The sequence below is a fragment of the Colletotrichum navitas genome (assembly GCF_030913465.1).
Source record: "Colletotrichum navitas strain CBS 125086 chromosome Unknown LY79scaffold_41, whole genome shotgun sequence".
NCBI lineage: Eukaryota > Fungi > Ascomycota > Sordariomycetes > Glomerellales > Glomerellaceae > Colletotrichum > Colletotrichum navitas.
The window spans coordinates 127971-141860 of NW_026850587.1; the positions used below are offsets into that span (position 1 = coordinate 127971).

General features: G+C 52.3%; 4 protein-coding genes across 4 annotated transcripts; 2 read left to right on the forward strand and 2 right to left on the reverse strand.

Moving 5' to 3' along the window:
* Positions 1-2009: 2009 nt before the first annotated feature.
* On the forward strand, positions 2010-3944 carry LY79DRAFT_689646 (general substrate transporter; the record flags this gene model as incomplete). Its single annotated transcript, XM_060564720.1, has 6 exons — positions 2010-2110; positions 2199-2356; positions 2416-3069; positions 3135-3444; positions 3508-3774; positions 3839-3944. 6 exons carry the CDS (start codon positions 2010-2012, stop codon positions 3942-3944), a joined length of 1596 nt encoding a protein of 531 aa, XP_060412766.1.
* A 198-nt stretch (positions 3945-4142) lies between these two features.
* On the forward strand, positions 4143-5693 carry LY79DRAFT_670789 (uncharacterized protein; the record flags this gene model as incomplete). Its single annotated transcript, XM_060563823.1, has 6 exons — positions 4143-4152; positions 4788-4859; positions 4958-5143; positions 5185-5302; positions 5363-5459; positions 5547-5693. 6 exons carry the CDS (start codon positions 4143-4145, stop codon positions 5691-5693), a joined length of 630 nt encoding a protein of 209 aa, XP_060412767.1.
* Positions 5694-6232: 539 nt separating this feature from the next.
* LY79DRAFT_557752 (HET domain-containing protein) lies at positions 6233-8605 on the reverse strand. The gene has a single exon (XM_060558121.1). The coding sequence runs from the start codon at positions 8404-8406 to the stop codon at positions 6484-6486; it is 1923 nt and encodes a 640-aa protein (XP_060412768.1). The 5' UTR covers positions 8407-8605; the 3' UTR covers positions 6233-6483.
* A 3759-nt stretch (positions 8606-12364) lies between these two features.
* On the reverse strand, positions 12365-13434 carry LY79DRAFT_260094 (uncharacterized protein). Its single transcript, XM_060551930.1, has 2 exons — positions 12474-13434; positions 12365-12393 (listed from the first exon to the last, which is right to left on the reverse strand). The coding sequence occupies exon 1, from the start codon at positions 13210-13212 to the stop codon at positions 12556-12558; it is 657 nt and encodes a 218-aa protein (XP_060412769.1). The 5' UTR covers positions 13213-13434; the 3' UTR covers positions 12365-12393; positions 12474-12555.
* Between the last annotated feature and the right edge of the window lie 456 nt (positions 13435-13890).

The window sequence follows — 13890 nt, forward strand, 5'->3', positions numbered from 1 at the left end:
ATGAAGTCGGGAACGACAGTTCAGGTTCGTCCGTGCCTACAATTTGCGACGAAACTCTCTCTCCTACCACTTGCAAGTGGGTTCGAGTGGGTTCGAGTGGTGGTTTTAACACCAGCAGGACATCACATACATAGAAGACACTCGCTTGCATCGAGCATTAGACGCTGCTGGGAGAGCAATTGGACTTCATTCAAATGCGGAGCATTTTGGGGGGGACCCCTTCGGAAGCCACTGCTACAAGAGCAAAGAGATCTATCTACGCGCAGCTATTATATAGAAATAGCCATGTGAAAAACAAAAGCCTATCGATAAGCATATTAGATCATAGCCAACACCTCCAAGGATGCCAGCATGAACTCAGTATGGATACAATTTCCAAGCAACCTAACAAGGTTATAGAGAGAACAGTAGAGACCTATTCGCAAGAAGCTTGATTCAGAGCTGTCTTTGTGTAAGTTCTTTAACCATGGCCCACGTATCGAGGCTTGACACGTTTGCAATTCGGTATCATAACTTCATTCAAAGGAGCGCTAGGTTTCAGTTTGTCCGACTGAACTTGCGCACAAGTCCGAATTCCTATCCATAATGCTTGGCGAGGGTTGCCACACAAACCAATGATTGATCAATTCTGATTCGATATATAGCAGGACTTTGACACATGCACGCGAGCAACATTGATTGGCAAGTCTAGAGGAGAGTTATACAAAGTAATGACTGGGACAGCCAGTGTCCAAGGTCGCGATAGGAGATGTTCTTTGCTTTCAAAAGGAGTGAACAAGCGAGCCAGCAGTAGGGTCTGCAAATCATCAATGATATAGCTCACTTTGATAGCATACTTTCAGTCATACAATAATAACCTTTCGAGTATTCTGACTCAGCCTTCCTGTTATATTGTGAGACCCTTGATCATGAAGCCATCCATCAAACTCGAGAAGTAGTTGGCAAGTAGCCAGGACATTCCCGGTGTGCCACACCTCAGCAACGGATCGCATAAAGGGTTGTTGTCTCGGTCTGTCTGACATCTGACTAGTGATAATCAAAGAGGCAATTTGCACGAGCTGTTTCGGAGCTTGTGCTTGAAGCTCACTTTATAAGCCAAAAGTGCTTGCTCATCAGACGACGGCGACTTTTTTTCATTTGTTCAGTCTAATCAATTGTAGAAAAGCTATTGTTAGATATTGCTCTTTATTTCATTTATATAGGAATTCTGGGCCCACCACGCTCCCACAGGTCGTGGATGTGCGACACCTGCACCTTCGATACGCTGTGCTTTAGGTTGTTGTTGTTATATTTAACGCCGGGCCGTTCCTGTAAAGGACAAAGGGCGCAGTGTGCTTTAGGTGATGCATCCAACTTGATGCCCCGACAATAACATCAATCCCTTAGTTGGTCGGCAACTTGAATCCAGATACAAAACATCCCCGAGCCCTTGTCTCGGAAAATTGAAAATGAAAGGGGTTCTCGTTGTCTAATTCTGATACTGCTGATCTTTAATAACCCCACTATCGCTTGCCCATGTGTTCCAATTGCCGTGCTGGTTCCTTACAATTCCCCTGCGTCTTTCGGAGCTGCTCGGAGTTCTCGACTCCCAGCTGGTCTAATTGGTGCATCTCTGCCTCGTAGACCTGTAGGGTCATCGGGTTAAAAGAGGCTAGGGGTTAAGTCTGGGGGCTGCTACCCCAGCCATCTGAATATCCTGCGTCGGCATTCTTCTCCGGACTCCATCCCCGCACCCATGGTTACAATGCGGAGGAGCAGACGATATTTGCGGGGAGGGAAGCGGAAACCGAGGGAAGAGAAGACTTCATTTCCGGTCAGAAACATGTGCTCTCTTGATTCTGATACATTGCTCGCAACTCGCTCTTGGACCACGAAGCCAACATCGCGGCTCTTGACAAGCTTATTTGGACCTCCGGACACCCCTTTCCATCCCACTTGTAAGCCTCTTACTCCGCGTAACCTTCTTTCGACTACGTCTGTGAACTACGGAGGTCCGTGAGTGGGAAAAGATGGGAGGGATCCGTGCTGTCGAGGACCGGTCCACGCCGAAGGAGGTCTACAACGTGCGCCTCTATATCGAGTCCTCCATCATTGCCATGGGATCACTACTGTGGGTCAGATCGCTCTCGCCCAGGCCTTATGCCGGAGATTGACGCGGTCGTTGATCTGGTTTGCGCGTACTGATCATCCCACGACAGCTTCGGATATGATTCGGCCTTTATCGGAACGACGATTGCGCGCAACAGTTTCGTAAACGACTTCGGCATCACTCCAGATACGTCGAAGGAGATCTCTTCCAATATTACCTCGGCTTTTCAGGCCGGCGCTGTGGGCGGCGCGTTCATGTGCTTTTTGAGTTGGTCTTCCTTTCTATCCCAGATTCCGATTTCGGGATTGACACAAGCGTCCTCCTAGTTACCGAGCGTGTCGGTCGCAAGTGGGCGCTCATAATCAGCAATCTCGTTTTCCTCGCTGGGGCCATTCCAATGACAGCCGCTTCGAATGACCTTACATCCATGTACGTTGGTCGAGCCCTGACAGGTTGGGGTTGCGGTGTCATCACAGCAACCGTGCCTTCCTACATCGCTGAGCTGTCCATTCCCTCTATCCGGGGTATTCTTACTGGTCTCTTTGAAGTCACGTACCAAGTAGGTTCACTGATAGGCTTCTGGATCAACTACGGCATCAACCAAAACATGAACCCCTCGAGTTCTACGTCCTGGCGCCTACCAATGGCCATCCAGCTGATTCCGTCAGGAGCCTTGCTAGTCGGTGGGTTCTTGCTGCATGAGTCTCCTCTTTGGCTCTACCGGAAAGGTCGAGAGGAGGAGGCACAGAAAACTCTTGTCTCGATACGACAACTACCGATGGATCATCAATACATGCAGGAGGAAGTCGAGATGATCCGGGCCCGGCTGACGGAAGAAGCGGCCGTCGCGGCAATGTACGGCCGTGGGTTCTATGCCTACATCCGAGGATCGTTACATGAACTATCACGAAAGGGGATGCGGAATCGGCTGCTTCTCGTGTTCTTTGCATTCGCTCTCCAGAACATGTCAGGTGCCGCTGGTAAGTATTCTTTCACACTTTCGTTTTTCGACGGAACCAGACCACTAATCCCCCTGTATTGATAGCCATCAACTATTACTCTCCCATGCTCTTCGGCTCCATCGGTATCACTGACGTGGCCTTGTATACCGGAATCTACGGCCTTGTGAAGGCCGTTGCATCCATTATCTTCTACGGTGCGCTAATCGACATCTGGGGCCGTCGCAGACCTACCATCATCTCGTCCGTAGCCTGCTGCCTCTGTTTATGGTATGTTGGTGCTTATGTCAAGGTGGCGAATCCGGCACCGATCATCGCAGCTGGAGGAAAGCCCTCCGCTTCAACGAAAGCTGGAGGGCGGGTGGCCACCGCCGCCATAATGATATACTCTGTCTTGTAAGTTTAGCTTCTAGGAGTCTGCTTCTAATGGTGGGGTGGAGATGGTACTGAGTAACGTAGTTGGTCATTCGGTCTCAACGGTATTCCTTGGATCGTCTCTGCCGAGATATTCCCTGGTGCCCTTCGCAATTTGACTGGAACATTCGCAGCTTTTACTCAATGGATGATTCAATTCATCATCACAAAGGCACTGCCGTATATTTTCAGCGGTCTTAACTATGGTGTCTGGTTCTTCTTTGCTGGCTGGATGCTGACAGCCAGTGTCTGGGCTTACTTTTTCCTGCCAGAGACGAAGGGTCTCACGATTGATCAGATGGACATTCTTTTGTATGTTCTGCTCATATTGCATCTGTACTCATCACGGTTCAAGTGCACTAATACTCTGGCGTAGCGGCTACGACGGCAATCGTCTTGCGCATACCTCTCATCTGGAGACAGAAAACACAAAGAGCATGGATCACGATGTCTGCGAGATCGAACAGACAAAGACGAACTGATAGGAAAGACACAAGGAACCATCAACACGTCTTTCCCTTTTTGATGCACGGAAAGACACATGGAAGGAAAAGAAACATCTTTGCGATATTCCGTCAAGTTGCTTAAGATAGCACGAACGACTGAATTTTGATTTAAACATTACCAACACGTCTTGATGAGAAGTTATCGTGTAGGATGGTTCTATAAAAGTGCCTATCATGTTCATGTGTGAGTGCCTGTGTTGAACATATAGAATTGAGATAAGCCTGGAATGGGACCGAAATTAGGTAAAAGCATGTACAGTTGAAATGTATCTCGAACAAAGTAAAAGCCAAATATAGGCCTCGGATCAGAGATAATCTCTTGGCCTACGAGATCCATAACTTAATAAGTGGTAAGTGACGATGGCGTTACAACTCTAACCCTTCTTACCGGGGTTTTGAGGTTGTGGTGGTAGTCACGACTCACCGGTGTCGATTGGAATGTAAGTGACAATGCAACGTATGTACCCAAGGAGATTCAGATGAAAGAGGCAGCACGCCATCGAAATGGATACGAATCGCCATATACTCCATGTATCGATGTCACTCGTGCGTCGCAAGTGTGAACCCCCTTCGAAATCATATATCGATACAACATCACTCGTGTGAGAACCCAAAAAGACCCCTGCCCGCCATCCGCAACATGAGGGCGAACTGACCCCCTTTCCCCCAAGCGACATGTCCGTGGGACTGATCTCCGCCGCCGGAAATCCCGGCCCCGTTAGCGACGATGACCCGAGACCGAATCATTGAGAAAAGCCGATCGTACTCCGTAACCCCCCTCCATTTTGCACAGTTGGGGCTGTTGACCCACGACGGTAGCCGTTTTGAACCAATATGACTACATCTTCGCCATCCACACCATCTTCTCCTTCCTCGATGCGTGGAGCATCGGTAAGCATCACTCCTCTGCCTCTCTCCGTCCCTCTGCCGCTCGAGGAGACGGGTCAGAGTGGATCCCCCGCCACAAGGCCGCAGCTGAAAGATCACAGACGGTCCAGACGCCAACAACATTGCAAACTCGTTATCGACGTCTGTATCCTCCCGCACCATGAGGCGGGCTATGGCCATCGCCGCCGTTACCGAGTTCTCCGGCTCCGTCACCGACACCCTTCGCAACAACATCATCGATCCGCACCTCTACGACGCCCAGCCGAGCGAGGTTTCGACAGTTCCCAGTAGCCATGGACAGACCTCCTGCCGACACCACCGTTTGCAGTGCTTGTGGTGCGAAAGGGCGTCCAGTTGCGGGTCAAGTTCACTCCTGCGCAGGTTCTCATCGCCGTCCTCTGTATCGCCACTGGCGCGACGCTCCTCCAAGCCTTCTTCCTCCTGCCGTACCTCTGGCGGAAAATCATCGACGAGGACTAGGAGCTGGAGTGGACCATGATGTGTAGGGGCCCCTGGCTGCTCAACTGTCCGCCGACCCTGTCCCTCCCGGACGCCCTGGTAGCGTCTGCCGTGTCCGACTCGCGCCGCTCCTCGTCGGACCTCGTCCAAGCCCTCTCCGCGAGATCCTGAGCCGGCCTCCCTGTCCTCAGCTAGCGTCTCAACCGCGCTCTCCTCTGCGGCGTCGAGTAGGACGCCATCACCCTCCAGTGGCGCAACGCTGTGCTGTTCTGGGGCATCGCCGACACGTACGCCAGCGCGCCGCACTACGACAACCGCCCCGAGTACATGTACAGCTCGCTGCAGATCCTCGTGACATCGGCGGCGAACGGGGATTAGAGATGCATCAAACAGAGGATTGATGGCGTGGAATTATTTCGGGTTGTTGATCACCGTCCCGATGGCCGGAGTGCTGTCCGGGTCTCTAATGAAGCCTACACTGGGAGCACAGTTTTATCTGAGTGGTTACTTCAGAATTGTGCAAATATGAGAACGATACTGACGTCAGCCGCCAAGATGGGCGGGAAACGGTTAGATATATAGATACCCTTGTTGGATTTTAGTCGTGAGTTAAAGCAAGGCAGCTGAGGGTATAAAACGTCATATCGAGAATATTGACAAGGAAGAAGACGCCTACTACCTTGTATCGTGTTTTAAAGCTTCTACCAAAGCCGACTCTCACTTCCGCTTTTCAGTTCGCCAGCAAACATAAATTTCGTTAGATGACTTCGTTGGAGTCGTTTGCGCTATGGTTGAAGTGAAGTCTCGTTCGGCAGTTGCTCTGCGTTATCAGGTATCTGTACCGTATCAAGTGATGAAGATGACACAGATTAGATGTGCTGCGTATTGGGTGTTTATTAGGGAAGTATGTTTTCAAGCCGGTCCTTGGTAAAGTCGCACAAGTAGACAATGATAGCGACACAGTCACAAAAAACAGTATAAGTATAATGCCCAATACCCAACACAAGATTATTGGTTTGCGTATCGTGATATACGTGTACCGGGTGAACTGCACTAGACCGCGTACGGGGATCTAGAGAGACTATGTTCCATGAAACAAACAAGAAAGCTCTTAACTAGTCATCAACTTCTGTGCTACCAAGCTTCTCAGTACTCACACTTGTGACATTCAATGCAATGCGAACAATCGCATCTTTGAAGCCTTGGGCGGATACTTCAGAGACCAGCCCGTGTAGTCGTCAAGGTAACCCTCGCCGACGACGTCGAAATGTGAGATTGGTACGTCTCCTTGCTCAGGTACTCTCCAAAGCTCGTGTTCGCCGGTTTGATCCGCCACGGAAACCGCTCCGTATCCGGGCTGCCGTACTTTCTGCAACAGAGCACGCTCAATGTTTCCCATTCCTAAGCCGCTCCTCGGGCGCAAGACAACAGCCGTCTCGCTACCGGCCAGATACACGACGTGGTCACCCGGTTTCGCCGACCAAGGCGCGACGCCCAGGTTCCCCCTTCGAGTGAAGACAAGGCACCTGCCGTCAAGCGCGGATCGGCCCTTTGGCACCTCAAAATACTTGAACAGGAGTTCGATGAGGCCTCTGGTGCCCGAACCAACGAACTCGCGCTTACTCGTCGCCTGGGCCGATGTCCATTGAGCAAACGATTCAACAAAACCAAGATGTTCAGCTGTCTCAATGTTGTCCTCGAAGAACCGGGTCCAGGTACTACTGATGATGTTGCAGAGCGTCTCATGCTGCGCCTCTCTATCTTTGAGCGGCACATGCCGGTAAGAGCCAAACTTGTCTCCGGACGCGTGGGTGTTCTTGTACAGGTTGCGAAGGTCTATTTTAGCCTGCTCATACTCTATGGTGAGGTATGAAGACCTGTCGCCGGAAGGCATGCTATGCAGGCTCTCGATCGTGTCAACCTCGTATCCAATATGGCCTAGCACGAGCGGAAGTTCGCCATCCGTGAAGACATGGTGCATACCCTTCAGTCTCATGTGGGTTAGGTGGTTGTCTTTGTACATGGGGATCGTATACGAAGCATCGCGAGTCCAGTCCGGTGCCCATGATGGGGGTCTGTCTCTTGCCAAACGTCTACGGTCTTCCAAGGGCGCAATGGGATGGGTGGACTCGAGGTCAGTAAGCGCTATTGCTTTTTCGACGCCAAGCTGGTCAAACATGTATCGGGCAACTTTACCAAACGTCTCGGCCAGCGACATTGAATAGTCAACTTGAAGATACCGGTTGACAACATGGAGATCACTAATGATGCCGAGGCTGGCGTAAACAAAATCGCGCGGGTCCGTGGCTCCTAGACCTCGGCGTACTTGGATGGCGCGATGGAGAGGGAGGCGAGCGTTGTTAGTCCGGCTGAAGTTCATGTCTGACAAAACGCGTAACGCCGCATCACCGTCGTGAAGATGTTGTGATTTACTCGCTCCAGTGCCGAGAAAGTAACGGCAGAAGGCGTCCCAGCGTATCCGTTGGTTGCCACATTGCACCCAAGGGTCTTTCGAAAGGACGAGCTCCTGGAGCACCCAGACGCGCCTGAACCACGACTTGGCAAGAATACTCCGCTTATTTTCGACGGCGATTCCACCAGAGTTGCCAACCGAGGCGCCGGGTGTCGAAGCACGAGGGGTAGCGAAAACACCAGAAACGTCGGGGGTCAGATCGCCGAGATGGATGACGGTGCTGTGGGCTGCCGAGTAAATGCGCCCCATCAAGCTTACCTGCGCGTTGCGCTCCGCAACATTTAACTGGTCGATGCATAGAGCATCGGCCCATAGCCTCCGGACACGGGTGGCGTCGCGCAGGTCCCGGAGCGCGTCATCAAGAGACCTGGTAGTGGCAAACGAATTGTCATCATGGCCGTCGAGGTAGATATGACATGGCTTTTCGGGAGCCCCCCATACGTATGACAGGGCTGTGTAGGGGTCGATCAGGTCGTAATCACAGTCTGCGAGGGTAGTGTTGAGTAGGGATCCCCTGAGCTCAGCGGCACGGGAGTTGGAGGGGTCGAGGAGGAGCAGCCTAAAGGCATCCTGGGACAATAGCGGCTCGTATCCGTGACGAGGTGAATACGCGGACATGGCAGGAGGGAGCGAGTCGGGACTCGGAGCCAACTATCTAGATCCAAGGGGGCGGCGAACCTGCCTGAATGGGGTTTGTCACCCTCTGTAATGCCAGATCAAAGTTTGCCGATGTGACCGCGTAAAGCCCGTTTCGACGAGACGTGAGCCAAGATAATTTGAGGCAAAACAAAACCAGCGTTGTGTCTGGACGATCCGAAGCTGGATCTGACTTGGACCCTTCGTCCAATGTCGCGGGACGGACATGACAAGAGTCTGACCTCACGTGACTCGGACGAAGATTGATGCTTCTACCTAGGCCAGGCCGAGTCAGCGTTTGAGTTTCATGGCACGCCTCGTTTTCCGCATTTCGATACATATTTTCACGACTGCATGATGAGCAGATGAATCAGGTTAGTTTTGGAAGCCTTTGGGACTGATTCGGGAACATCTCCTGCTTTGCGCTTCTTGCTGCCAAGAGCAGACAATGCGTAGCGATATACTGTATCTGTGTGAGGAAAAAGCGATTGGGTGGCGACCGAAACAGTGTGAAACCTTAGTCAGCGAATCGAGAGTCAGGACGCTTGTACGAATAGCGACGATAGGCAGGGGCTGATCCAAGTGTGTAGTCCGGATAATCTGATCATCCGATTGGCCATGAAAGAAGCTCGGTGCCCTTACCGTTAGCCAATCAAATGATCCCCCATGCCGGAGCAGCAGGGTGGGTCCTTGATCTGTGTCGAATCTCAATCGAATGGGCCCAGATCCAGCGGAAATGTTCTGCGTCGTATCGCGCATGCCAATTCTAAACCCCGGGGCGGTGCAAGCGCACTATTGGACTTGGCCATCGTCCCCCGAACCGAATTGGATATGACGCGGCAGGAATAGGATCAACTTTGGCGACGAGGAGACCTGTGAGGAGACTCGCCGCCAGGGGAGATGATCTCAGTCAGAGCTGCCAGGAAAAGCAGCCACACCCCTTTCCGCCAGTCTCCGCCATTACGTATCGACACCCTTCTACGACGTCCAGTAATACGCGCATTGGACACGTGCATTGGCAGCATCTGCAAACCGCCCATTTGGATTGTCTTGCAATGCTACGATTATGATCCACTTTCAGTTGTTCAAGGTGCTTTAGGGGTTCGAGCACTGGACAATCGGCAAGTGGAAGCAACGCCGTGGCCCCTTTAATTCTTCACAGCTGTGTTGAGCCGAGCGCAGAACAGCACCATGGCAGTTTGGTCGACGGGATGCAACGAGAGAGCGAAAGAGCGAAAGAGAGAAAGAGAGAAAGAGAGAGAGAGAGAGAGAGAAAGAGGGCGAAAGATCGTCATTACGAACCACTTTTCTCAGACTATAATGTGCTACTATTCTTGGGAGAACTGGATGTTGGAGACACAGCCGCCCACTGATATCTTGTCCCCCTTTCCCATCAGTTTTTCCCATAGGCCGCCTCCAGCGTCGCCCCAGCGTTATAACCGTGGCACGGTGCCACTCAACGGTCTCGAACATGGATACGGGATATTACGTACGCGGTCTGGATGCGGGTACCTACATCTAAGTGGCGACGGAGGGAGAGGTGTGGCACGCGAGAGTGCGCACTCTGTACCGTTACCCCCCTTTCACTTGACCTGGAAAATACCCCCTGGTCCTTAATTGCGGCTGTTTAAGTGGGGTTCCATAGTCAAGATGTGCAAGTTTCTGGGACGACAAGCATGACAGCTGTTCCAACCTGGCCCTTCTCTTGCATCGTTTGCTGCAGCATGGCGTCAGCGGCTGGTGGAAGCCGGGTTCAGCACGACAACTCAGCAGGCGTTGGCCAAAGCTGATGAGAAAGAGAGAGTAAGGCGGATGTTTTTGCAAAGTTGGGACTCTAGAATCAAACAAAGGGGGTGGGAAGCGGCTGCAATTACTATGTGTTTGGTGTGTGTGGTGTGATTGTGTGAGTATATCGTACCTCGTCTCAATTTGTCTTGGAAGAAAGAAGACAGCCAGGGCAGGAAGAAGAAAAAAACGAAGAAAGAAAAAAGTTTAATCCGTGACGAGCAACGTCGCCCACTAGCCCGCGCATGTGCGAGACCAACGGCGTTGGGGCAACGGCAACGGCAATAGCAAACGCCCCCGGTCAACGAAGCTATCATTTATTGCATGGCCTGTCACAAGGAGCGAACGCGCTGGCTTTCCTGTACTGTGTCAAGTCCCACCGCAGCCTCCAACGGTGAGGTCCATGAGACGGTTCCAAACAGACAGACAGACGGCAGCTCTTGCCTATCTTGCCTTCCTTCCTCCCAAAGGGTGTGATATTGTGGAGACCCTCTGAGGCGCAGTCGGGACGCCAAGAGCGCCTGCTCCGTTGGATCAAAAAGCCAAGAAGAGGAGGCAGGAGCGAACGAGGGAAGCTCACTTTCCAAACTGCTCGCAGGTAACAGGTGATTGGTTCTATCCTAGTTTCCGCGTCGTGGCTAGAAACATCTTTGGAATGAAAACCATTGTCGCTCCGTCGCCCGTCTTTCACGCCCTCTGACAGAAGCCCTGGTACTACCAACCTCGGATCAATTTCGTCGGGTGCTCCAACAGCTCGGCTCGCTAAATGAAGCTTGTCGGCGAGATCCCTGGATGGGGGAGGTAGGGTAGCCGTCGAATGCCATGTAACTCAGTGTAATGCATGCATGAATGCGAGTCGCTGGGAAACCCAGTTGAGCGCTAACCCGATCAAATCAATTGCGATTCTGCAATCCAGCACGAATCACGCGCCGGCAGCAAACGGCCTGAAGAGCCCCACCTGAGGTTAGAGATGCCAGTGTCTTGGCTCCATCCATGGCCCAGCTGTTTACTATGTAGGTCTGTGTGGTTTAGGTCCCCGCGCCCCCCTCCTCCGAAGAGCTTGAGCCCATTTCCAGAAACATTCTTCCATTCCTGCCAAACGGGGTTACCGGCCGATGCTCTTTGAGTCTGGCTGACTTGGGTTGAATCGACCCGCGCAAGATATTCCATCAGTCATTCGGGTTCGGGCTAGTTTGGAAACCTGTGGCATGCGCAGGTATACCGCTGCGACGGGACTCTGTTCGCCCAGTGAGCGAGCGCACCGCTGAAAAAAACGAGTTTCAGGGGTCCTGCGTCCCACGTCCCGCCGGTTCCCCAATCTTTTCGTCACATCTGTCTGACACGGGTCTTGACTCTTGCCAGCTTCTTGGACAGCCATGTCCTGGCTCAGACCGGGACCTTCCTCTGCAAGCCTGCAAACCTGCCAACCTTGAGTCACCCAAGAAGAAAGAAAACGGATTTGGAAAACGGGTTATGTACGACCGAACCACACCGGTTGGGACACTTCCGCTGGCGCAATCACGATAAATATATCGACCACTTGATTGGGAAGGCAGGTGGCAGGGAGGGCAGTTGGCGAATCAAACGACGCCTTCCACCTTCCTTCCCATTGGCCCGGAGTGGGAGCCGAGAAACAGGCGGAGGAAAGAAGGAGGAAAGCAAGGATGTAGAGTAGATATGAAATACGGATAGCGTCAGTCGAGAGTACCTGCCCACACGTTTTCATTAGATAATGATAGGGATAATACGGAGTAGTAAAAATAATAAAAATCAAGACCAATACCTCTAAACCCTGGCACCTGGCATCCGCGCACTGCAACCCGCGGCATCACAGTCCGCGTACTACATGAATCGAAGAACCCCGAAATTCATGGTTTCAGCATTTTCAGGGTCCTGTCAAGGACAAGGCCACTCGAAAATCCTTCTCTACCTAGTAGTGCAATCAGATAAGCTCCAGCACTGTATCCCCCCCTTCCCCCGTCGTTTGCCTTTCTTCATTTGCCCTTGTAACTTCTTAGCTGATCACTCTTCTCCCATTTGGTAAATGGGACCTCTCCGAGACTGGTGACTAACTCGCTTCGCTTGATTCTGCAACTCGCCGGTTTTCACTTCGCCCTCACACTTCCTCTCATTCCCTTCCACGTCTTATTCCCCAAAGAGGCGAAGGACCTAGAGGGGAAAATTCTGCAGCCGTCGCAGCAATCAGCAAGGCGACAACCCTTCAACCCCCACAAAACCAGCAAAGTGCGTCAATGATCAAATACCTGCGTCGGACCAGGGGAAACAAGATTAGCATCCCCCCAAGGGAGGGGGTACCCTCGCTTGTCCTCTCTCTCTCTCCCCTATCTATCCACCCACCCACACACATACACGCGCACACATATACGCACGCACCTGCCTGGGTTCTTCCTCTTGGCCTTTACAACCTATCTGGCCTTCCTGTTTCCTTGCAAGCATTGTCAGTTCCTTTTGGCTTGGCGGAGTGGGAGTAGCGAAGAGATTGAAAGCGCGGGTCAGAGAGATTTGCCCATTTGGACTACGCTCCCCCCCCCCCCCCCCCCTGTTCCACTTGTGACGCCCCAGTCCATCCACACTCCACTCACATTCACATTCACACCCACACATAGGTACTCTCTCTCTCTCTCTTTCAGTCTCTGTCGCCTTTCCCAGTATCTCTCGCCCTCTTCTGACCTGCCTAACTTGATGACAACTTGTCCTTGCTCCTCCATGTCTCCAAGTCCCTTGTGCTGCGTGTCCGGGGGTGTGGGCGGATGGAAAAGTATGATCCACAAATCTTTTGTTCTTCACCTCTCCTCCAGTCACCCTCCCGGCATCCTCCTCTTCCTCGTACGGAGACCGGGATGAGCCACGGGGTATCGTTCTGTCTTGTCCTGGCCTGTCCTGGGATCTTGCTCTCGCCGTCCGTCCCTCCCCGACGGGTATCCCGTCTCGTCTGCCTTTCCCTTTATCCTGCCTCGTTCCTCGTTCCGCTCCCCGGGTCATGGTCGTCTGTTCTCGTCTGAAAATGGCACGACGCTCGACTGCTTCTTCATCTTTGCCGTAAACATCGCTCTGTTGCTCACGCTAGCTTTCTTCTCCCTTTTTGCCATTCCGCAGCTCTTGGACAGGGGTTTCTCGAGCTTTCGCCGTCACCTCGGATCCATCCAGCAGAAGCTCCCCAAGGTTGTCGACACGTAAATACCGCAGTGCCCATCCATCCTCCAGCCCTGTCTTCCCTTGGCGTTATCACCTTTTCACACCCCATCCAAGACTTTCGACTGTTGGTCCGTTGCTGTTTGTTGCTGTCGTCGTTGATTGTTGTTCGGCCAGGTCGACCTGCTGCCACTCCATTGACCCGTCGGTTTGATCAGACTTAGTCTTTGCTGTTCAGTTGTTCTTCGACTGCACCTTCCAATCCCACACAACTGAGTCTGCCTTTTCAACTTGAGACTACCCTCCCACCCATCGCCGAGTCAAACTCGCATCACCACCTCGTCGACGCTTCTCTTCCCTCTCGGCGACTTTGTTTGGCCCGGCATTCTGCTTCCCCGATACAAACAAATATTGGACTTGCCGCAAACATGGACCGCGATACCAGAATCATCACTCCCCGCGAGGTGGAAGGCATGATTGCCGACGGACGCACCGTCGTCATCCTCGACGACATGGTGCTGCGCCTCG

Excerpts from the sequence above, each read along its gene's own strand:
- LY79DRAFT_260094 (XM_060551930.1), bottom strand. The coding sequence starts at position 13,212 with ATGACCCGGGGAGCGGAACGAGGAACGAGGCAGGATAAAGGGAAAGGC.
- LY79DRAFT_557752 (XM_060558121.1), bottom strand. The coding sequence starts at position 8,406 with ATGTCCGCGTATTCACCTCGTCACGGATACGAGCCGCTATTGTCCCAG.